Source organism: Betta splendens, chromosome 22 (genome assembly GCF_900634795.4).
Source record: "Betta splendens chromosome 22, fBetSpl5.4, whole genome shotgun sequence".
Lineage (NCBI taxonomy): Eukaryota > Metazoa > Chordata > Actinopteri > Anabantiformes > Osphronemidae > Betta > Betta splendens.
Genome location: NC_040900.2, coordinates 9,620,476 through 9,645,025, shown reverse-complemented (window position 1 = coordinate 9,645,025; position 24,550 = coordinate 9,620,476). Strand labels below are relative to the sequence as shown.

Here is a 24,550-nt window from a genome sequence, read left to right as displayed (position 1 = left end):
AGAGGGCGAGGGGTGGGGCGGGAGGGGAGGCCGATGGGTCCATTGACAACAGTTGCGTATCTGTGGAGATTTAGGAGATGATTTCATAAGCGACGCTCCACTGAGCGGCAAAACACGCTCGCTCGGCTTAGTTTTTCAGTTCGAGCCGAGTTGTTGTGTTTGTGAGAGGCGTCGAGCGGCCGTTCGAGGCCCTTTTTAATGAATCTCACCGCGTCTCCAACAGCTGGAATGCGGTGACATCACGAGGCGGTGACGGATGCGGCTTTTAATCTCCCTCTCGCACACAATCGCTAATCACCAAAGCTCGGTCCCGAGATGGAAACGCGAGCGAGTGGAGTTTGCATTAAGTCTTTTATCTGATCCGCTCGTGGGGATGAATGTGTCCGGCTGCAGGAACCTCCGTGGCCTCGCTCCAGGAGCTCACAGATTGGGCTCCGGCTGGTAATTACCCCCGCTCCGCGTCCTCGGCGCTCGCCCCGCGCTAATGTCTGAGGATTCATTATGGCCGAGATAAAAATTCAATTATTTTCTCCTGGGTGCACGTATTAGTCGGCATTGTCCCTCTCAGGCAGCGCTGGTGGTGTCAACCTGACGGCTAATGCTTCAACAGATAGAAATTAATTGAAAAAGTAATCATTTCCTGTAACGTTCCGGTCATTTCTGTAAATCTCTGACGGAGCATGCGTTCTACTGTACACGCGTGTCCCACTTTGATGTACGGCCCCTCATTTTCTCACTAATGACGCCATTTTCTCCCTTTCATGCCATTTACTTGTGTCACAAAGTGTCAGATCGCACGGCTCCGAATCTGCAGTGCATCAATACTCAGCGCATTTCTAAATATTGCATCCTCTCGGTCTTGAACTGAGGGAGTCGCCGTTTTGAAGTAAGAGCCAGTTCACCATTCAAACCAGTCATTTGGAAAATGTGTTTTTTTTTATTGTTATTAATTCACATCATTTTAAATCATTCATTCGAGTGCCCCTTTAGCCGCAAACAATGTGTTCAGATGTCGTCACAAAAACGCACACGATCCCACTATTACTCATGCGTTCCATTGTTCATTCATCCAGTTTTTCTTTTTACCCTCCACATCTGAAAATGTGTTTTTGGAGGCGTGCGCTGCAGTCGCTCCCCACTCGCTCTCAAAGCATGATGGGAAACACGCGGCCGGCGACGTGGCGCTCACAGTGCGTGACATTCGCTTAGAAACGCGTTGATTTCCGCCGTGAAACCTCGTTTTGGCGCTCGGCTCTGGAGCGGTCTGCGCCCTCGCTCGCCGCCAGGGGTGCGACTGAATTGTTTCCTCGTTTATCGCTTAATTAACTTCCAGCATTTGAGCCGTGAGTCCTCGTGATCAATATAAATCAGGGCTCCAGACTGGGAGCGGCTAATGAGATCAGATTAAGGAACGTAATTACACCCGCCGCTGCCACAAATAATTAGAAATCACTAAAAGGCCCTCTGTGCTTGTAAAAGGCCATTTAACAGCATCTATAGGCAACGAGGGTCCAGTCCACCTCCATATTTCTCCTCTCGGCCTCCTCCCTCTTCATCGCTTTCTAATGTGTCAGTGATGATGAACTTCAGTGGCAGCGTTTATATTATTAGATGTGGTGAATTGTGCTCTTTAGGGTCAGATTTGACTAGAAGACCCTTCAAGTACCTTCAGAGGATGATTCAGCCTGAGTGGGAGAGGCAGACCAGACTATCTGCAGTGCGGAGCGGGAAACCGGGCCGGCCCAAGAACCCTGCTCCCACATCGTTAGAGCGTCCTCATCCGGTTCTGGAGCTGTTTTTCTCACCGCGCCACCGCCGGAGTCGCTCTGACCTTGTGCCTGAATCAGCCTCCTGTTCCGACACAAAGTAATAAAAGCTGCGAGACTCTGAAGTCGGGAGACGAGGGAGTTGGTTCTCACGGAGATAAAGTTCAGTTGGAGAGGAAGCGTCGCTCCCAACGAAACATAATGTGATAAAAAAAGTCACATATTCACAACACGTGACAAAGTCAAACAAGCAGAATCTTGTGTTAGCGTCATGTAACTCTAAATGTCTGATATTTAAAGTTACCGTGAATATGTGGTGAATACTGATCCAGCAGCTTTCATCACACAGACTGCTACAAAAGAACATCCAGCTCTGTGTCTGGGTGTGAGAAGTGGGTCGGACGGGTCCTGATCCATCGCAGAGCTTCCTGTCAGGCTGTTAGAACGGTGGCGCGGCCCTGCGCTGTCTCAGCCGCGGTCCCGTCTCACAGACAGCTCCATCCCTGGCATCCGGACCCGAACCTGCCTTTATAAGGCCTTGACAGATGCCAGAATGGGGCTATTCCTGGAGACCCGGGAACCGAGGGCAGCTCCGCACCCACAGAGGCTTTGTTTGGACTGAGGAGATGCCACACGGACCCAGTCCACCTATTAAATCTTCAAACCTACACAGTCGGAGGCAGGAGGCTGGAAGAAGGCCCGGCCCGTCATCGTGTGCCCAGCTATCCGCATCGGCTCCAGCTGTCAGCGCGCACGCAGCGAGGGATCCGGCGGAAAAAGCTGATTGATTGTGCGTCGGGCCCCTGGGGTCGGCCTCTGCTCAGCCTCAGCTGCTGGACGGCAGGATGGAGGGGCCCGCGGCCAAGAGCAATGTTTACACTAACGCGCGCAACTGTTCTGAGAGCAGTCACGGCGGATCACACGCGCCGTACAGTTCTACAAGACAGGTGCTCAGACGGGACCGGTGCCGGCCGACGGGGCCTACACAGGGACGACCCGGCCCAGGTTAGGACGCGTGCTGATGTATGGGTCAACTGTGTTCGGATCAGCTGATGAGGAGCCGATGAGCCGAGGGCGACGGGTTCAAGCGCCCCGAGCGCTGTGAAACAGACGCCACTTAACCTGAGCCTCGACCCGAACTGCCTCATTAAACAACCTGGCTCCATCTGCGGCCCACGGACCGGACCAGGAGCCGGGTGAAGGCCTCGCTCCCTCTTCGGCCTCCAGCGGCAGCCACGTTTGCTGGGACCTGTCTTAATCACTTCCTTAGCGTTCCGTTGGCGCTGGAACAAAGCAGCAGCTGTGTTTTTCTACGCAGGTTCGGGTTCAGATAGCTTTCTGCAGCCCCGCGGGCGACCTTCATCAGGAGCCACACTCCTCCCGCCGGCCTCGTTCTGAACAGGAAGCTCTTGTTTTTCTCAGATAAGCTGTGCACGCGTTTGATTGTTCAGTAACAAACAGTAAAACTTACTGTCGGATCAGTAAGGAGCAGGAGTCACCCTTGGACATGTTAGCTTAGCATAAAAAGCAAGAATCTTAATTAATTAATAAATTAATTAGTTAATTAACTAAAACTTGTAGGTATTTATTGGTGAAATGAAGTAAAGAATCCATCTTTTTATCCGTCTCTCCCCACTTTGAAGTGGGTCGGTTTGACCCGGGGTCATATCTGCAACCAAAGCTGGTGCGGTGGGTGATGGAGTTGTTTTAGCGGGGGTCAGCAGGCCCGGGCCCCCCCCCACCCCCCTCTGCAGCTGTCCCTGCTGGCAGCCAGGCCTTGGCTCTCACCAGCGCTGTCAGATCAAGTCAGTAACGATCCCTGGAAGCTGTTCAACAACCCAAAGCCATCAGTCAGGGAGACAAAGGCCCGGCCGTAGCACGGCCCGGTTCTCAATGCGGCCATTCATCGCCAAGGAGAAGCCCGGGTGCCAGCCGAGCCGGTCCCGGGCGGAGGAGGAGACGTGTAACTGTCCCGCACTCAATTACGGGCAGATACGCGGTGATCAATCATCCGTGGCCCGGATCAGGACGTGTCCAAAGTCAGCTGATGACTCTCAGACAAAGGTGTCGGACGCTTTCACGCGGCGCTGCGGTGCTGGTGGCCGGTCTGATCATTACTTCATGTCGATGCGCACGCGCAGCGGAGCTTCCGGCAGCCTGACCGCCGGCGGTGTGCCGCTGAGCAGCTCCACCTCTGGATCGCTTCATTAACGCAGCGTGATGACGTAATAGAGTCAGCCAGATGGCGACGCGTGAAGACGCGCCTGCTCCGCCCGCCGCCGCCGGCATACGTTCCGACCCGCAGTTTAAACGTCCGCCTCGTCCGGCTGTCACGTGGACGCGAGCTCGGAGGACGCGCCGCAGTCGAGCGGCAGATGAACGACGCGCTGACGAGATCATCTACGAAGACGTTCTGGAGCGCTGCGAATACACTGAATCCAGTTCAATCGCGTCGTCGTGGGAGGCCTCGGCCTGTCACGCCGCCCATCACCCGTGGCATTTCACCCACGTCACGCGGATGACAGCGCTACAGTAGCTGGCATCTCGCCTTCTTCGTCTTTGCTCCCTCTTCTTCATCATCCTGACATCATCACCAACGCGCATACGGGGTTCGCCTGTGAACCCCCCCCCTCAGCTACCCACAATTATCCTCTGCCCGCTGCGCTGACCCGTTGCCATGGCAACTGGCACAAGCCCCGTCTTTCTGAAATATGGTCATAGCTTTTTTTAGAAAAAAAAAAGTACGCAGTCGTATTGGCTGTACGCATCTTTCATACGGTGCCAGAGAGCGGAGAGGCTTTGTCCTGCACAGATATGAGTGGCAGCCTCTCTCCTCAGCGCTGGGTCCACATCACAGGCCGCGTCCTCCTCCTCCTCCTCCTCCTGAAGGTACCGTGGGACTGCTCTCTGGAGATCCGTGTAAATAAAGGAGCCGGTGGCACAAAGATTGATCTGGCTTTAATTAACCATTGTACAGTGATTCATGACTTCTGCCAAACGGCCGGCATGATTTACGGTCGGCACCGAGTTAGCGCCACAGAGTTTAATCCAATTTCCCCCAACGCCAAAATAAACTAGACCAAACCTCGAGTCGTTTCCTAAGAAATGTGCCGCAGATGGATGTTCGGAGAAACGACGTTATTCACACTGAACAAACAAATAAGGGTCGTCACATAACTTCCAATCACAGTGACTGTACAGAATCCATCAAAGGTAAAAAACATTCATAAGAAAGGGAACAAAACGAAAACACAAATGCTTATGAATCATAACTTTTTTATTGTTTTTGGTCTGTTTTCCACTCAGTCGCAGGTGATGAACAGTTTGCTTTAGTTCTTTAACCCCGAGCTGAAGCAGCTGATGGCGCCGTTCAACAGGTGCTGCTGTCAGACAGGAAGCGAGTCCTGCGTTTTGGTGTCAGGTGCCTCAGAGGCCCCTGAGCTTCCTGTTTTAATCACCTGCTGAGGAACTGGGGAGACATTTACCTTCCAGGACTTCTAGCGTCTAAAAATACCAGCGCAGCGTCTTGTGCCAGGGTTTTAACAGATCGGCTCCGGAGCAGCTCCAGCTCCAGCTCCAGCGTGTTCTCACCCTGTAAAGTCAGGATGAATAATGTGCTGGCAGAGCCGCGTGTTCAGCGCGGTGCTGGGCTGAGGTCAGTTCTACTGGTGTAAGACCAGCGTCCATCCGGACCAGTGTCACGGTCGCTTTGATTTTACAGGAAAGGTCAAAGGTCAAGGTCACTGTGCTACTACAGCCCCAGTACAGTAACTGTTAGCAAACAAAAGCCATGAGCTGATTCTTTACTGCAGCCGATCAAAGAATGATGATGTTTTTCTATTAAACTCACATTTCCCATCATTAAACACTGTGGCTGCTTTGCTCCAGTGTTTTATGAGCCATCACATGGACAAACTCTGCCCATATGTGATTGTCTTTATCAGCCAACCGATGCAAACTCAAATGTATTACATAGATGAATCTATGGGGACTGACCAGCCTGGACCGGAGGCTCCGCTAGTGAACGCGATACAAAACACAGGGCGTTTCATTTTTCTTCCCACAGTCCAGATGCAGTCGCAACATAATTCATCGTCGCTTCCGGAGAGGAAATCCCTCCATCACAGTGATTCACGCGGCGCGTGTGCGTCTGCACCTGGGCGAGTTCATCACGCCAGCGTCGCACTCGCTGTAACCACGCACAGATGTGACACAATCTGATAGGCAGCAGATGCGGAGCCCGATAAGTCGCGGCTGCACTGCATTTCAAACAGCAGAGAAGAAGAAGAAGGGGGAAACTGAGCTTGGACCTGATGGCTCGCCCCATTAACTCCCTCCAGTTCTGGATTCGTCAGAAGCACAGATATGGTCTTTTTTTCTGGGCCCCGCAGACGCTCCAGCAAAGCCGCTAGCAGGTGGGTGCAGCTGGGCTCGCCCGGTCCCGCGGATCAGCACAGCAACCCGCATTGTTCCCGAGGTCACCGCCCGAGAGCTCCATGAAATCCAGGGTGGGCTGCAGCGGCCCGGGCCGTGGGACCGGCTCCAAACATAATGAAGCCTCACACTCGGAGAGCCCGTCTTCTTACTGAGGCTGATGGTGGAGCAGCAGGTTGTGGGCCGGGCCCGGAGGAGGCGCCGGGCCAGCGTGAGTCACTGCGCCCGGCAACCGGACCGGCAGCCACCAAGCCAGCTACCTTTGGTCTGTGTCTGCGAAGATTTATGATTTCCCCCCTTCTTACGTTCAGGGGAGCTGGTTCCGGGCCCGGACCCTGTGCTGTGAGACCCCCCAAACGCCTTCCATGAGGCACAAAGATGTCATTGAGCCTTGTCTCTGCACCTGCTCGGGCCGTGGAGGAGACGGGCGAGGCTCTTCTTGTGTGTCTCTGGGGAGGGGGTGGATGTGTGTGTGTGTGTGTGGGGGGGGGGGGGGGGGGGTGTCCAAAACCAGCTCCACAAAGTGGTTCAGGATTTCTGAAAGTCTGCCCGACGGGTCTGGGGGTGTCGGGTCGGACCACCCGACACGTAGGGCGTCTCTGGACACTCAGGTGGCAGCGACTGAACCCCCCCCCCCCCTCCTCCTCCTCCTCCTGCAGACGTACAATGAGGAAACTGTTTCAACCAGATGAAGTCTGTGCTTCTGAGGGCACTGACAGAGGAGGATTAGAATAACAATGGTCTGGGTTAATGATGTTGTTACTAAAAAGCCATTAGGCCTCCGAGTCAAAGCCAATAAAAGGAGGGTTTCTTCACGCTGATCACTCGCTGAGACGAATGTTAAACAGAAGAGTGATCCACATGCCCAAACAGCAGAGTCACAGTTTCTGCATGTTTTCTGCTGCTGCAGGAAAGGACAAAAACAACCACAGAAGAAGAAATAAAGACTGCAAAGCTGTACTTTGGAGTTGGACGGCACATCACAGGCACGAGCGGCTGCTGTTCTGCCTGCTCTAAAGGATGTATATGTTCAAAAGCAGCTACTCCGCTTTAATTATCCGCTGGATCACAAACAGGAAGCGGCGCTCGGAGGAGACAAACGAGCGGCGGACGACAGTGTCTGAAAACAATTAAGCGGTCGCGTCCGGTGCCAGCGCTGCTGTGCGTCTGTACGGGAGCGTCCAGCTCGTTTGTTTCCTGGAGCTGCGTCTTCTGTCAATAACTCCACGTCATTGACAGATGGGGTCCCGGCCGCAGACAACGGGCGTGGAATGAACCTGGAGCCCAGGGGTCGAAGCAAAGGTCCGTCCCTGCTCTGGGTGCGTGAGGCAGTCGGCGTTAGTGATGAGCCTGGGGATTATTGTCACAGTCAACCCTCATATTACAGACTTGCAGTCAGACGGAGCATCTCCAACAATTACTCCTTGGTGGAAAAGCTGCACTGGAGCAGAACCTCAGTCAAAGGCACTGAGCGGTCGGCTGCCTCCACCTTGTGGCCGAGGCCCGATGCTACACAGATGCAGTAGCGCCACCACGCCTCTAGGTGGCAGCGTGGCTCCAAAAGTGAGGCTCCTGAGCCAGAAGAACACAACGTGACCAGGAGCCAGTGCTGCTCCAGTAACTGGGGACTGGTGGGAGCGGTTTCCACGTCAGGGGGTCGGAGAACACCTGGACCCGTTCTCCTCCAGCTCCATAAAAACGATGCCTGCGCCTGCTCCAAGTTTGGCTGCTGGTGGTTTTAAGAGGAGAACACTTTATGTCGTCCTCAACAATAATCTCGGTTCACAGAGGTTTTTTCAGCCGTCTCCGGCCTCAGGATGCGGAACAGTATGAAAACATCACAGTGAAGATCAGAGCCCTTGGTTCTGAGTATCACTACGTGTACATTTGGATTGGATGCGTGTGAGCACACACATTTCCACAACCACACTTCCATGCACTGATTCACGTGATCTCACAACTCCAGTCGAGCCAGAGGTGACATTTATACACACGTGTGTGCTTCAAACCACACACAGGGGAGGTTACACTGTTTGTGTAACATAACGAAGAAGCCTTTTACACAGGTTGTCGTTAGTTGTGTGAATGTGCCTTGCTTCGTGTGCCATCGGGGCTTTCCTGGGGGTGTGTCTGCTCCTGTTCTTCCACCTCAGATTGAGGCGAAATGTGGTTGAAAATGTGGTTCGATCAGTGTGAGTCACGTCTGGGACGTCCTGCGTTCACCGAGGCCCACGCAGCTGCCTAAAAATGTTCCATTTAAATTTAAGAAGCAGAACCAAATGAACTTTTTTCTTGTGTGCATCAGGTTTAGGAACAAAACAAACCCTGGAATAGACAATCATAATTCATAAACGTCACATTGAACGGTCAGCGGGAGCTGCGTCAAAACGAGGAAAAGCGGGACGAAAGCGGGACGTCAGTAGCGCCCAGACTAAATCATACACATAAGAGGTGACTGAGGGGTTCCACATGTTTGACTCTGGGCTGGAACGAAGTCTCCACGTCCACCGTGACCTCAGCGGGAGCCTGTGACAGAAGAAGCAGTGTGCGCAGAGGGTGGCGGGCCGTGGCCACGCCCCCTTTTCACTCAGCCCCACTCCATTGGCTGCTGGGAATTATCCGGTGCCTGAACGTGATTGCCATCAAGGCTTTATACTATTAAAAGTGGCCGAACTCCGTCGTGCGCTCCGACACTTGTTGCTGCCGCCCGCGCGCCTCCCGCACCGCTCCTGCGTCCTCCTCGGGGACCGCCCGCGCGGAGTGATGAACTCCATCGACCCTCAGTCCCATCAGCAGCAGCAGCAGCAGCAGCAGCAGCAGCAGCACCAGCAGCACACCTCTCCCACCGCCGGCTCCCTCCCGCCCAAAGGCGCCCAGGAGGCCCCGGACATGGCCGCCGTCTACTGCGACAGCTTCAACAGCATGTACCACCAGCAGAGCCTCCAGGGCGCGCAGCGGCCCGGCGGCTACGGCCTCGGGGACTACGCGTCGTCCCCGAACCCGTACCTGTGGCTCAACGGGCCGGGCGTCAACTCCTCCGCGTCCTACCTGCACGGCGGCAACGCGGCGCCGTTCATGCCGCCCTCCTACGGCTCGCAGCGGCAGTTCCTCGCCAACTCGCCCGGGTTCGGCGGACCCGACCTGGGCTGGCTGTCCATCGCCAGTCAGGAGGAGCTGCTGAAGCTGGTGCGGCCGCCCTACTCCTACTCGGCGCTCATCGCCATGGCGATCCAGAACGCGCACGACAAGAAGCTGACCCTGAGCCAGATCTACCAGTACGTCGCCGACAACTTCCCCTTTTACAAGAAGAGCAAAGCCGGCTGGCAGAACTCGATCCGGCACAACCTGTCTCTGAACGACTGCTTCAAGAAGGTGCCGAGGGACGAGGACGATCCAGGTACGCGAACGCACCAGGCGCATAATAACGCGCAAATGTTTAATTTTCCAGGCAGCGTAAAACTGAGCGACTGTCATTCAAATTGACACTTTTTATTTTTAAAGAGAATTTTAAATAATCGTTCATGTTTTCCCTCCGCATTTAGCTCTATTTGATCTCACCTCGGGTTCGATACTCGCTGCATTTGAAAAAGTAAAAAGTTTTGAAAGCTAAAAAATGTCTAATTCTAATGTGACACAAGCAGATGTTTTAAAGTGATTGATCAGCCTTAAAATCGCCAGTGATTGGTTATTGGAATAAGATTAATAAATATATTAGATTAATAAAATTAATAAAAATATACAAAAATTAGTGTTCTAGAAATAGGACTTTCAATATTTTATATTTTATGTGCCCTGTTATTTAACTGACCAGACTGTTTTAATTTGTGTTTCAGTGTCTAACTTGTTGCCGTTTAGTCAAACAAAAACAAATGTGAAAAACTTATTTTTGCTGAAGAAGCACAGAAAGAAATGTTTTCACAATTGCAAAATGAGTTTTAAGCAGAAATATGCAAAAATAGGTAAAGTAATAGATAAATACAAAACAACAACGAAAAATATTAACCAAAAAAATATATATTTTTCTCTGCTTTCATCAAGTGAAGTCTTGCCTGATCTGATTTGTTGCTGTGTCTCTTATTGATTTGCAGGTAAAGGAAACTACTGGACGTTGGACCCAAACTGTGAAAAGATGTTTGACAATGGGAATTTTCGCAGGAAAAGGAAAAGGCGGTCGGACCTGAACGGCGCTGGCGGAGCCGCCATGGCAGCATCCGGACCCGCCAAAGCAGAGGACGGCAGGCCGGCGCCGGGGGCCTCCCTGAAGCCCTCCGACAGCCCCCAGATCCCGGGACCCTCCTCCCCAGAGATGGACGGCATGAGCGAGAACCCCAAGGGCTCGACGGCGTCGTCGCCGCCCGGACTGGCGTCGGCCCCCCCTTGTTTTAACACCTTCTACAGCAGCATGTCCTCGATGGGCTCGGGGGGCCCCAGCCGCCAGGGGTCCCTCGGACTGGTGAACGAACTGTCCAACAGGAACATTACGGCCCTGAGCCCCTACCACCCCGGCCACGGCGGTCAGGACACGGGCCTGTCGGAGCACAGCGAGGGCCTGCCCTTCAACCGCGGAGTCTACTACAACACGTTTGGCAGCGGCCAGAGCGGACAGTTCAACGGCCACTTCTACAACAGCTTCAGCGTCAACAGCTTGATTTACCCCCGGGACGGGACCGAAGTATAGGAGCCGCTTCGCTTTAGGGACTTGCTGCTCAGTGGCTCCTGCAAAAAAAAACCACCCATTTTTTGAGACGTGAATTCCAGCTGCACGACGCCCTCCTGTCTGGCCTGACCGATCGGTCTGCTCAGTGAATGTTTGAGCGCTCGAATGTTAGAAAGTCAAACAAAACATGACTTCTTTGCTCTAGGTCTTCAAAACCTCGGCAAACTACTGAACACCTGGTTTTTATTTTACAACATTTATTTGTCCATATCTGGGCAGTTTTAACAGAAACTTTACCAGGTTTTTGTTAAACTCACTAAATCACTAAATGTTTGTTTTGCTTTTTTAATTTTAGACGTCTTTTGATGGAGTGGCCTCATCCTCAGTCGATTGCATGCGTAGAAACTGGTTTAATCAAAATCGCCGCACCAAAGTTGCCTTTTGTGAGACCGACATTACCTCAAAAAACACATGAATTACATGAGATGACAGCGCCCGGCTGCAACGGCTTGACTTTCATTGTATTCAGACGATTCTCCATCCGCAGTAATAATCCATTAAAAACACCATGACCTGAACTGGGGCTCGCCTTATCTTTACATGTTCCACGTTGACTGAAACCACAACTCTACGACTGCGTCTGGTGTAAATAAGTAATGAATTTGTATTTTTGTAAATTCTAAAGCTAGTTCCCTATTTATGTTATTTATACTGTCATCAGAGCGTAGTTTGATTAAAACCAATTATTCCTGTAGCTCACAAACTGCACCAGAAACAGTATCACTAATACCCAGATGTCTTATATAAATAGATGTATATTTTATAAACTATATTCTATATGATGGTGTTCCTCAGGATTCAATGTGACAATCATTGAATGGTTTTTATAACTGTGGTCTTTTTTTTTTAATCTTTATACAGTCATGCAGCTTTCAGGCAGTGTCAGCTGTGATTATAAATAAATATTATGTCGTCTTTATTGTTTTGTCACGCATCATTTTTAAATGAGCATTCATCTCATTTTGTGGAATTAAAATGGATTATGTTGGTTCTCTCCTCGGTGCCTCGAACAGAAGGTTCTGAAATCGTACCCACTGGTCTCCTCATGCAGCCTGTTTATAAAAGTTTATTGTACCTGATAATAAATACAACATCTGGCTGCAGAGTTGACAAAATTATGAGGCTTTATGGGCTTTAATAATTTCTGCTGGATTAGACAGAGCCACTATTAAACAGTGTTTTGTTTCTACACTGTTTGAGCCCCATACAGCTGCCTCTTTATTCACCTTCAATCTCCTTCCATAAATCTGAGAATGTGAAAATTATTACATTTTACATCTGTAAAACGCCCCAAGAGGAGCTGCGAGACTGTGTTTGTGTCTCTTGGTTGATGCCCAGGTGGTCAGCTGTTAGATCCCTGCGTTCGTAGTGTACGCGAGCGGGTTCGTCCTCTGCTGAATGACAAACGGCTGCTCTCGTGTGACACCTCGTCAACGCGGCCGACAAGGCCTCGGGCAGAGTATCTGCGAGATCAAGAGGGAAAGTTCAAGCCTGGAGTTGAGCCAAGCTCCCTGCGAAGACGCAGCAGTTGACAGACGTCTTGATTCAGAAAAAAACCTGAAACAATGCAGCCATTGTCCTCAGTCCTTCGCACCCGTCCCTGTGTAACAATTAGGGACTCTGAACATATTCCCTTTAGACAGACGGACTTCAAAAACCTCTTTTGTCCGCGTTGGCCTCAAACTGAGCGGCGGCCGTCGAGATCTGCTCCTGTTATGCACCGTCAAGTCAAGAAATTCCTTCTGTAAACATTGACTGTATCGACACCTCGCACACTTGCGTCATAAAACCGTCATCTGGGATTTGTTTGTTTTGGACCTTGGTGAATTAAAAAATCCATAAATATCAAAGCAATAACCAACATAAAAGGAAGAGCAGCTCATGTCATCTGTATTTAACTGATGATCAACGTAATGAAGTGCTGAAAGCCATAATTAGGTAAGCGATATGAGAATAATCAAACACTGTTAAAGCCTCTCACCTAAAGCCGTGCACTCGTGTGACCCTTGATTAATTAATGCTATGACCTGCTAATTAAAGCCCATGAATTCATCAACACCACTTTATAGCCAAAGGGTCAAATTAGTGCATTAATATTTGCAGGAGACCCAGAGGAGGGAACTTATTTTACGCCTCTGGTGTCTCTCCATCGAGGTCCATTCTCAGTCATGACTCCAGAACAACTATCCGATGGCCCAGTTCTGGTCGTAGAGGTCAAGCCTTCTTGCCACAGGCCCTTCCAGAACTTTTCCACTGCGCCGGCTCTGCACGGTGAATGAGGTCCCAGCTGCCAAGTGTGAACTTCTCAATTAGAAGGGATCCACTGACCCATGCTCTGTTTGATCACCTTCTTTTGCGCCTGGAAAATCGGGCACCCGTTCTAATTTGGCACCGGCGCAGCTCCACTGGGTAATATCTGAAAAGCGTCATTGTTGGTCCGGCTGGGAAGCAGGCCGAACATGGGACCGCGGCTGCTATTTCGAGGGGTGAATGTGAAGTGTGAGGTTCATGTCCTGAAATGACCCCCCGTGACCCCCAACTCAGATTATGAAAACGCAAGTTCAGTCACATGCGTGATGTGAGGAGCTGGAGGCTATCTTCACTGCTCAGGCCACAGGATGCCAGTGTCCCCAAATGATCTCCAGTCCACAGGTTCTAACTCATTCTGAGGTAACTTAAGGCATATTGGAGAGAATTCAACCTGACTGTGACAGGTGTCTGCTTATTCTGGGCTATGGTGATGCGGGCTGGTTGCCACCTCGCCAAACACGAAGGGCCGTCCAGCACCAGAGCTCTCATTTCAAATGCATGAAGGAGACGCTCACAGGAAGTGAAGGTACAGTCTGAGGAGTGAAGGACTGTGGTTGAGTTTGGTTCTGTTATGGTTCTGAAAGTAGTCACAAGGCCTTTGGGGAAGGAGAACAGAACAGAGACAGTGAGTATAACCTTTCTGAGGTGCCTTATTTGCCCTTTTTGATTCTGTAGTCCAGAATCACCACTGCTTGTCACATATAGTAGTAGTAAAAGTAAATAAATTTGGTAAATTTGTAGAATTATTAGAAAAAGAAGTTGTAATTAAACATTTAATACTTGTGAAACTGTAACATGGTGAAATCGGGGGGGGTGTTTGGAGGAATGGGTTGCGTCTCCAGGATGGAGGCTGAGGATGGAGCATGGAGGAGGAGGATGGGGGGGGGTCTTGAGTATGATTTGATCCTGGAAGGCTCAATTAAGTGGTTCGTTTACCCCTCGTGTGGAGCTGGTGAATTGGAGCCAGGTCAGCTCCGGGTTGAGGTGTTGTTCATTATTTTTCCGCCTGTCGGATCCCATGAGCGGCCGCTGGAGACGGTGGCTGCTCGGCGGCCGAGGAGCAAAGGGCCTGCCGGTGGGGTACGTCAAACACACTCAAAGCCTCTCCCCTTCCCTGGGGGATTATGATCAACAAAGCATGTCCCACACCTGCACCGGGCAGCACAATGGAAACTCCCCGGGCCAATGGAGACGCAGGGAGAGACCAGTTATTAGAGGCCCCCGCCAATGAAATGGATTACATTAACCCCTTCTGTTGTCCTTCCTGCTGCAGCTTAAACATCGAACTGACAGACTCCACATCTCATTGAGGAGAATCCTGGTAACACTTTGTTACAACAGCTTGATTCTGTCTTATCCTCCCGTGGCCAAATATTTGGTCTCTGCCGCTAAACTGCAACAGAATTCAACAGACTCCATACAAACGCTGCCATTTAAGCTAATTCTTTAAGAGCATCATCTGACTGATACGCTGTCAGCTCGACCCAATGCTTCTCCTGACGCGTCCATCTTCTCCGTGTCCCACTCCTCAAACTGTGTCCACAAGTAAACACTGCTGTTTACCCACAACTGCGCGCTGGTAACCAAGCCTGCGAGCGTGTTTGGGGCTTGTTTCACATGTGAGCGGGACGATGCTGGAGGGTGGGCGCCTGTCCCCAGGGAACCCGTGGTGGGCGAATCAGAGGAATGCACAGCGCTGCCCTCGCCCTCAGGCCCCCGCCGCCATCGCCGCCACCTTTCGCCACATACGCAGTCCCTCCGCCTCCTTTTTTCCTTTAATTGGGCCCGTTCTTCTGGCACTTCTCCAGATCACACTGTCACTTTACACTACGTAATAAGCTATTAGCCCCAACTGGACCGAGCTCCCCACGCTAATTCACATGGACGTGGTCATTGTGTGCGACTGGGACTCGGGGGCAGCACAGTCCGACTATTGTTAGCGGCCGGTTCGCCCCCTCCCCACCCTCATCCAGGAAGCGGTAAACACAGGGGGGAGATCAAGGAGAGGTGAACTCACTCTCGCTGCCCCCTAGGAAACAACAAAACAAACTGTAACACCTTTAGTTCAGCCATCTTGCTTTGGCAAAAATATGACTTTCTGCCTCGTCCCCAAACAATGGAGCACCTGTTGGAACACGAGGGACCCCCCGGCAGCTGAAATGCCGGCAATTAGTAATACGGCCTACCATTAGCATACTTAGCTGGGCCACTTCTGGTAATTTATGTCCCGCTTTGTTTTACTAATGCGCCCAAGCCCATTTGTTGTGCAGACGGTTCATCAGATATCCTTGAACCGAGAGGAACCCGGTGCTGCGCTGAGGTGGGAACCTTCGGCAGCCAGGTTACGTCTCCCCGACAAGTCCCAACACCTCTGGGCAGGAAATCAGGGGCTTAGACGAGGCCCTTCGCGAGTCGCGGCTTTGTTTGTCAGGAGAAGAGTCTGTGCGACTGTCGGAACGCTGCGGAGGTGGGAGGGCCGCCACCGAGAACAGGTGCATGTTGGGAGGGGGAACGCCGGGGGTCCAGTGTGACCCGCGTGGTGGGGTGAACCGCTTGTACAACTGCCTGTATATACCACTGTATATATGTGTGTGCAGTGATGTACATCTGTTCCCCTGGACCCCCTCTTTCCTTTTTCACATACGAGCACACCCTCTAATCCAGCCCCCTCTGAGCTTAGGGTTCTGGGGAAAGGTTCATCCAGAGGGCGGAATCAGCCTCCATGGCGGAGCAGGAGCTGGGGGGCATTCAGTGAGGCGCGGTGGGGGTGGGGGAAGGGGTGGGGGGGGGGTTAGCGATGGAGTGTGTAGGAGTGAGCATGTGTGCGAGGCTGTGAGAGCGAGAGGCAGCATCTTGCCTGATGCTTTTGAGGTTCCTCACTCACATTTGTCTGGGTTCACTGCCCCGGGTGTGTGCTCCGGGGTCACAGCCGAGCGGCTGGTCAGCTCCTGGATGGAGCACCGGGGCCACGGGCTGTGGAGGGGAAGAAAAAGAGCAGCTGGGGAACATGGGAGGATAATTACAGATTTGGGCAGGGTCACGTACCGCTTCATGCTCAGCGTGTTTTTAACACGGAGACTTATATGAAGCTTTGATTAATGAATTTGATTTGAATATTTGTTGCTACATGTTTGTTCCCTTACTGTGATTTTTAAGTTTATAATAAAACAATAGAGAAAAATCAGACAGCTTGGACATTCATCAACATCCAGCGTGTGTGTGTGTGTGTGTGTGTGTGTGTGTGTGTGTGTGTGTGTGTGTGTGTGTGTGTGTGTGTGTGTGTGTGTGTGTGTGTGCTGTTGACAGTTTACCCAGCAGCACGCTGGCAGCGCATCAAAACCATGTTGCTTTTTGTTATGGAGTAAACACAACCCCCAACCTTCAGGAGGGGCCTGGACAACAGCGAAGGCCCAGAAAGTCATGTCACTGGGCGACGTCCACGCGAGCACAAACCTCGTGTGTGATCCGATGACGGGATTCGACAATTCAAGTTTAAGGTTCGAAATGTCTGCAGGAAATCTGGAGAAATATGCTTCAATATTAGTTACCACTGAAACGCAGTTCAGTCATACCCTCTGAACAATCCAGACCTGCATGTTTGCGTACAGCTTGGGGGTGTGGGGCTGTTTCTCTCTGGTCCCCAGAGACCCTGCCAGGGCCATCTCTGCAGCTTTGTGAGATCACAAACGAAGAAATCCTGAAAACGGGTAAATATTAGAGCCTGGAAGTCACAGCTGGAAGTCAGAAAAACCATCAAACACAGAAACCGTGGCACTACTGACAGTCACCACGTTGGCTTCCATCACTGATGAGCATTGTGTGTGTGTGTGTGTGTGTGTGTGTGTGTGTGTGTGTGTGTGTGTGTGTGTGTGTGTGTGTGTGTGCGTGTGTGTGCGTGCGGCGTGCGTGCCTGCGTGCGTGCGTGCGTGCGTGTGTGTGTGTGTGTGTGGTGGGGGCTGCGTTGGGGTCAGGGCTGGAAAGCCCAGTGCAGGTGCAATCTAGGGCCATCCGCGACGCTCCGTCAGCTTCGCGCCGGTCCAGCGAGGGGGAGGCGGGGGGTCGGGGGTTAGATCTTCTCACCCCGCTGGCGTTCGGAGCTGCTGATTTGGACAGAAAACTGGACGCGTGCCCAGCGGCCCAGCGGAGCCTGAGCACAGGGGCAGTGAAGCAGGCCGCGGGCTGGGGCTCGCGACGGGGGAGAGGGGCTGAACTCGGGATGAACAATGTGTTTTCCCTCGCTAATTCATTCTGCTTTTCCTCCTGCTTTCGCCCCCGTTCTCTTCCTGTGCTGATCCGCTTTTCCGTGATCGGCTTAGTCTGCCTGAATTCATCTGGACGCTTTATCGACAGTAGAAATACATAGACGACCATCTAATTAGGTCCAAGCAAGCTCGGTTGAAAGTTCTTGACTGAACCAAGTATCTTCTGTTGATCTATTTCTTTGATTTGTATCATGAAATATGACGTGAGTGTCTCTACTGGCTTCAGGCTACTGGAAGCTGCGGTCTGTCAGTGTTGCTGCATCAACAAGTCACAGATTACGTAATGCTCCTCTTCTTTTCTAAGAACAGTCTGGTGGATTCACCTGCCGGGCGTCCTCCATCTGCCAAGGCAGGCGCTGCGTAGCATTAGAAGGCAATAAAGCCCCCTAATAGACCACGGCAGAGGAGGCAATTACTGTGAGCGGTTGTTTGTAATGATTCGTGGTTGCACATTTGCAATTTTCCTGTCTCTCCCCTCTCACTGCCCTCGGCTGCTCACCTCGGGCTGCAGGTCGGCGAAGGCCATCGCCGAGGCTCCCGGCGCAAACCGCCGGTTCCACCCCTCGCGCCCAAACTGCTCCTTTCACCGATGTCACAATTAGCCACTAAACAATGAGGAGGACGGTTCAAACGCGCGGTCTGACGCGCTTCCGTGCATGTGTGAGCTTGCAGGCATCGCTAAGGTGATAACAGCCCAGGATGAGCTAGTAGCTTAGCTTAGTGGGATGCTACCTACCTAGTCCTATTGTTTCTGTCACCACTGTGGAGGTGGATTTCTTTGCATGGCCAGATATTATAAAAAAGATGAATCCATTTTTTTGGCAGAATCCCATAAAAGTAGATTTTTATGTGGCTTTGATTGTTAGATAGTTAATGAGAGAGGTCATCATCATCTCTGATCCTTGAGTCCCTGTCAAGAGCGACTATTTGCCACCACAAGAAAAGCTTGCGCGGCCCGAGGAACCCTCCCTTCTCCTTTTAATAACCATGAGACGTCGTTCACGTTCACAACACAAGCGTAGTGGGGCTGGAAGAGACTCGCGGCAGAGCGTGCAGCGATGTCGCTTCCCTCCACGTCCCGGCCCCAACCCCAGACCCAGACATCAAAGGCAGGTGGAGTGAAACCATGAAATTACAGGTAAGGTGTCAATTACCCTTTGAAACCAAGTACTCTCCAAATCCAGGCAAGACCCAGCCGGTCCCTGGAATTAGAACAAATAAAGAAGAGCTGAGGGAAGCACGGCCGTGAAGGAGGAGGAGTGGAGGGGGAGGTTTTACGGGCCGTGTTGACAATATGGCATCAGTATAAAAGGTCCTAATTCAGCTTCAAATTACCCGACACTCCTCTCCCCTTTACAGCTGCACAACCACAGCCTTTTTATCAGTGCGTGAGCGGCTGCTGGTTCAAATCCGCAGCTCGGCGTTTGATTTCTGCCAGAGGAGCGACGGAATGTGATTATAAACGTGAAATGGAGGCTAAACCCAACTAAGCACCTGCTCAAAGACCTCAAAGAGGCCTGAATATATTTATGGACCAAATGACATCGTACTGACAGTCACTCACTCAACTTTACGGTCTTTTTAAAGGGTAGGGAGTTTTTCCAAGCAGATATAACATGTTCTTACTCACTCAAAAAAAAAGGAGCTGGCCTCTCAGGCCCGGGTCGGTCCGTCTCGCTGTGTACCATGAAGCCAGTTGACAGCCTGTGTGTGAAAAAAACCCATCCGACCACAGCTTTGGGTTACACAACACACTCCCTCCTGCCGAGCCACAGACAGCTCTGAGCAGGTCCGGCCCAGATGTTGCAGAACACCCACGGTGCCGGCCGCCCCCTGGCCCGGAGGGGCTCTGCCAGGTGGGTTGTGGACTAGCTGAGCTGCAGTAGCACTTCAAATGCTAAAGATATCAAATAATATGGAGCACTCATAGAAAGAGAATTATCCGAGAGAATTATCACAGGAACGGGAAACAGCCACAGCAGCTTAGGCACCGGCGTCACATCCATGTTGGTTCTACAGGTACAAGCCTGGAATGGATGGAGGTTCCACAGTGTGGGGCTTGACTCAGATGATGGAGATGATGGAGATGCTGAAGATGATGTAATATGACTGACAGCTGAGGTGAGGGCAGCACTGTCACTAGGCCTCAGTGTGAGGTCATTCACACGGTGACCCTGGAATCTGCTCCAAATGCTGTGTCCTGTTCATCATCAGATCTCAGGTCAGTCAGATTACAGTAATTAATCAATAAAGCTCATTCAGATTTGAATTGTAGAAACCCCACGGATGCACCTTTGCCTTTGAAAGCAGCACGTGTTTGTGTTCAGTCTACCGTCTGCTCTATGTGCGGTCTCTGTGCCTTAACGCCGTGCATTGTTTAACCCCGCGGTCGTGTGCCAGCACCAATTAATGCAGTCAGATTCTTGGTGTACCGCACGATTCCAAGCCGGAGCAGCAGCGAGCGAGCAGGTCAGAGCCCAGGCAGCGGCGCCGCACCGGAGCCCGGGCTGTGCCGAGGCGCCGGTGCCTCCGCATGCCGCCCTCTGCAGGAGCCGGCAGCGCCCGGCGCCTTTTAGCCATGCATCAACCTGGGCGCAGGTCATTGGTAGGCGCCAGCTGAGGTGTCACTGCTTTATTAGCCGTGGGATGGATTTTCAAAATAAAACGAGCAGGAACAACCGAAGCAGCTCCAGAAACCGAATCAAAAGCGGTGGTGACTAAACCCTTCATCCTTGTGATACTCTACAGTTTCAGCAGATAAGCAGAGCAGGTACAACGCGTTTTCAAAGTGACAGGCTCGGTTTTAAGGATGTCAATTGTGCATGAAACCACCGTAGCTGCAGTAGGAATTTACTGTGATCAGCGTTAGTATAAACAACGTAGGTGTTGCGCTGCCCGTGACCTAATGAAGCAGAGCAGAGGAGCGTAAACAAACAGAGCGGGAGGGTGAGGCAGACAGAGCAGACAGCTCATCTGTCAACGGCCTGATGAAAACAATAAGTCATCCACCGTTTCAGGGTCATAAACAACTTCCCATTATTAATAAGTGCCGTGATTCACTGTGGGCTGCGGTCGGCAGCTCGTCACAGCCAAGTCTTTAATGCGTGATTAGTGCTGAGGTGTGTGTGTGTGTGTGTGTGTGTGTGTGTGTGTGTGTGTGTGTGTGTGTGTGTGTGTGTGTGTGTGTGTGTGTGTGTGTGTGTGTGTGGCATAGTTTTCCAGGAGCCCACGCCAAAGACTTGTCAATGCGCAGTTTACACTTCCTAATGAAGTTCTGGGCTCAGCCCGTTTGATCTGTGAGTGGTTGCGGGTCGCCATGGACACGGCGCTGGGAGGCCCACTTACAGTGGTCCTGTACAGGAGGCGTTCGTTCAGCATCTTGTTAGAAGATGCGGCAAGTTTGTGGAGAAACCAAGTAAAGTTAGAATAAATTACTGATGAACATGAGTCAACTGAGCGTGGTTAGGAGTAAAACAGTGCAGCTACAGAAGCGCAGGCATATTCCTGCTGCACGTCTGTTGTTATTGCTCAGCTGGGACAAGACAGCTGGCCCTCGCGCTGTGCCATTACATCGGAGCCCCTTATTACCCACAATCCCAGCGGTGATGGAAATAACCTGCTGTCCTGGACCAGGTAGCTTGACAGGCCCATAAATCAAATGGGTGTCGGGGCGGTGAGAGGGGGCGGGTGGGGGCGGGGCCCCGGCGTGAAGCCGGGGTGAGGAGAGGTAAGAGTGGAGCTTCCTGCACTCGTTGACAGGCTCGAACGAAGTCTGAACAAACAGGCTGTTCATGGCGTGAGGCGTGCACGGAGCCCAGGAGCGGAGGAGGCAGGCGATTGGTTCCCTGCTTTGGTTTTTGCTTTGACTTGTTGACCTGCTTGTTTGTCCGACCTTTGACCCCTCGCCCCAGCCAGTCAAGGCAGACGGCCGCCCACCCTGAAACTGAACAGAAACCGTGCAAACAGAGCAATTTGGTGGGGTTCAGGCACCGGGGAATTTTTCATCGCAGCGCAGTAATTGTAATTGTAATTGTACCAAACCTGCAAAACAGTCCTTCTAGTGACGATGGGCCTTCAGTTCCCCAGAACCAGGATGAAGATGCAGCCAAAATATGGAAGCAAGGCCCACTGGCCTCTTGGCTTGACAACCTGCGACAAATTGGGCTTTGCCATAAAAATGTTCAGTGGTTCAGGTTTAATCGACAGGAGCAGCACTTTTAATGCGACCCTGACGAAAGTCGGAGCTGTTTCAATTAGTCTCTTTATTGGAAGCTATCAACACCAGAAACACGGCCCGCAGTAACTAATATAAATGCCTTACATATGTTTGAATCACTGTTAGTTCTGGCACCGGGCTCGGATTGTTGTGTACACACAGGTGAGTTTATTCTGACTGCGTCCGTGATCTGGATGTGGAGGTGTTGTGCTTGAGAGACATCCAGAGCGAAGCCGCTCACAGCGCCGCCGCTACCGCTCCCATTAGCGCAAACCGCCGAGAAAAACACGGGCGGCGGGCGAGCACAATGGCGCAATTGTCTGTCTGGGGCACGAGAGCGTGTTTTTTTTTTTGTTTTAAGTGCTTTTAATATTGCCGTGTATCTGTTACCAGTTGGGATCGCAGCCTGCTGCCTCTCCCCAGGAGGGCCTGTTCAGCGCCGAGCCCCGGGGGGAACAGGTGGGAGCTAGGTGCGTCCCCGCGCACTGGGAGACCAGCAGAATGGATGGCGCATCGCTAATGTTTTTAATTAGCTGCTAACAGCGCCTTTGTGTCCCGGGCCTGCGTCATTTGCATACCTCGCGAGTCGGAAGAGCGCGATTGTGTTCCATCATGCCACCCGTCGCTGTTTTCTTTGGGCCGCCGGTCGCTGCGTTTCAACACAAGGCATTTTATTTTAGCGCTAATTAAAAATCGGCGGCGAGGGCAAACGGGGCCGGTTCCTTCCTCCTCTGCAGCCGTGACGGTTGATCAGCGATTCCAGCGCCGGAGGCAGAGGAATCGGCCGCTTCCAACATAAACAACGCAGGGAAGGAGATTCTGCCTCGACAGCTGCAACCGTGTTGGACAAATTAGTCCCAGAACCCTCTGCTGCTCACACCTTCCAACCACGGAGGCCGCCTCTGCTTTAGACTTGGGGTTCCACCTGCTGTGAGCGGTCACGGCCAATGACACCTCACAGGCTGAAGCTGCGCGTGCAGAATGCATTGAAATCTGTTCGCACACTTGTTTTAAACTGACTGACGGGGATCTGAGTGTGATGTCTGTTCTTCTTTAAAGCTCGGATCGAGCTACAGAATGAGAGTGGGTTTAAGCTGAATCGGTCCCAGCCGTGGCTCCGTTAAAGCGCTGACAGCTTCCGGTCCACTTTGTCTGGTTTAACCCAACTCCAGCGCGAGGCTCACGCAGGTTCTGTTCACCCAAACGCGGCCCTCGGCTCTCAGGCTCTCGGAGCCGGAGCGCAGGTGGTCCGAGGTTCTGCCAAAGTGATCTGAATGTGAATCTGCGTAAATTACAGCGTCTGAAAACCTCACTTTGACGACGTGTTGAGACGAGGCCCTGCGGTCTCACAGCGCTGCGCTCGCGCTGGCGTCGTTTCCCTCCGTGCCCTTTTCTGTGTTTGTCTTCTCTGCATCGTCCCAACTTTCATACCTTTGCAGCTGAAGCTGTTAGAAAGGTCACGTCAGTAACAAACACCTATTATTCACCACACCTCCTGCTTCAGACTGAACAGCCTGGACAGGCGTTCCTAATAAAGTGGCCTTTAATAAGCGACCACCTCTGGGTAATTACACACGCAGCCTCCTTTTCCCGGCGCCTCTGTGGGAACGCGAGCGTGTTTTCGGGGCCCGCGGAGCCGCCGCAGCTCCTCATCCGCGCTCGCTGGATGTACAAACAAACGCGGACGGCGTGCGCGGACGGGGACAAAAGGCAGGCTTATGGGCGCGGCCAGGAGGAGTCGGGTGGATCAAGGAGCGATGTGGGAAACGGGGAATCTCCCCGACGATCCTCCTGGGACCACCGCCGGGAAAAGACGTGCGATTTACAGGATCGGCGCGTCGGCCCTGGGAAACGGCGGCTCTGTGACGCACTCGCGCCCAGGACGCCGGCCTTCGCCGCACGTACGGCTCCGGGGGCAACATGGCCGACCGGCGTTCACGCGTCTGGCCGCTCCTGAGAAACCGAGGCCGAGGGCTTTCACACACAGGCGCGCGCACGGAGCTGTCAGATGTCAACAATGTCAGATTACCGGATTCAGGAGCTCCTGGGAAAACTCAACAAACGTAATGAACACGCACCCGGTTCTGGTCACGGCGCTGAAAAGAGCTATTCCACCTTAAAACAATAAGTTAAGAGGAATCAGGTTCTGTCTTCCGTCCAGTTTTTTTATCCTTCATCCAGGTCTAATTTATTTCCTCACCCGATCGTTTAAGAAGCCAAAGATAAAAGATGTTCTATGGATGTAATCGCCCCACCACATACATATTATATCTTCATTTTCAAATGATGAGGGGAAAAACATCAGGTGTCAACACTGTGACCTTTTCATAAAGCACTTTCCAAACTCATTACCTGAAAATTCATCATCATTATGTTCTGAAGCGTATATTCTGCAGACTAAAAGCACCATAATTACTTTTTATGGGTTTCCGAAAAATCATATTTTAAAAAGTCTCCAACGCGAAACACAGGCTGTCAGGGTTTTCCACGGCGCTGGGGGAGGAATACGAGCGCGGGCTGCAGGTTGGTGCGACCCCAGCCTGCAGTAAGACGGGAGATTAGGGAGATTACAGTTAAACAGCATCTCGTCCTGTGGAACCTCTTCTAAACACCAGCTCCCATCAGATGGGCCTGGGCTGCTGGAGGAAACAGCAGAGATTAGGCCCGTTTAACAGTAATCCCCTTGTTCTGGAGCCACGCCAGCGCCGAGCAGGAGACCTCCACTCGGCTGCTTCACAAAGACCCGGCGGCCTGGTTCCAACACACTTCGCTGGGATTTGAAGCAGTTTTTATTCTATTTCACCCCGATATTTTGTAGTTGGCGCCGCTGAAACTGTTTTGCTGA

The 24,550-nt window shown here is 52.0% G+C and overlaps 1 protein-coding gene across 1 annotated transcript; it reads left to right on the top strand.

The window, feature by feature from the left end:
• Positions 1 to 8,829: 8,829 nt before the first annotated feature.
• Positions 8,830 to 11,836, top strand: foxi2 (forkhead box I2). The gene is made up of 2 exons (XM_029139144.3): positions 8,830 to 9,597; positions 10,289 to 11,836. Exons 1-2 carry the CDS (start codon positions 8,964 to 8,966, stop codon positions 10,876 to 10,878), a joined length of 1,224 nt encoding a protein of 407 aa, XP_028994977.1. The 5' UTR covers positions 8,830 to 8,963; the 3' UTR covers positions 10,879 to 11,836.
• The last annotated feature ends 12,714 nt before the right edge of the window (positions 11,837 to 24,550 follow it).

Bases quoted from the DNA above. Each gene is read 5' to 3' on its own strand.
- foxi2 (XM_029139144.3), top strand. From the start codon at position 8,964: ATGAACTCCATCGACCCTCAGTCCCATCAGCAGCAGCAGCAGCAGCAG. The intron at 9,598-10,288 runs GTACGCGAACGC...ATTGATTTGCAG, and splicing joins GAGGGACGAGGACGATCCAG to GTAAAGGAAACTACTGGACG.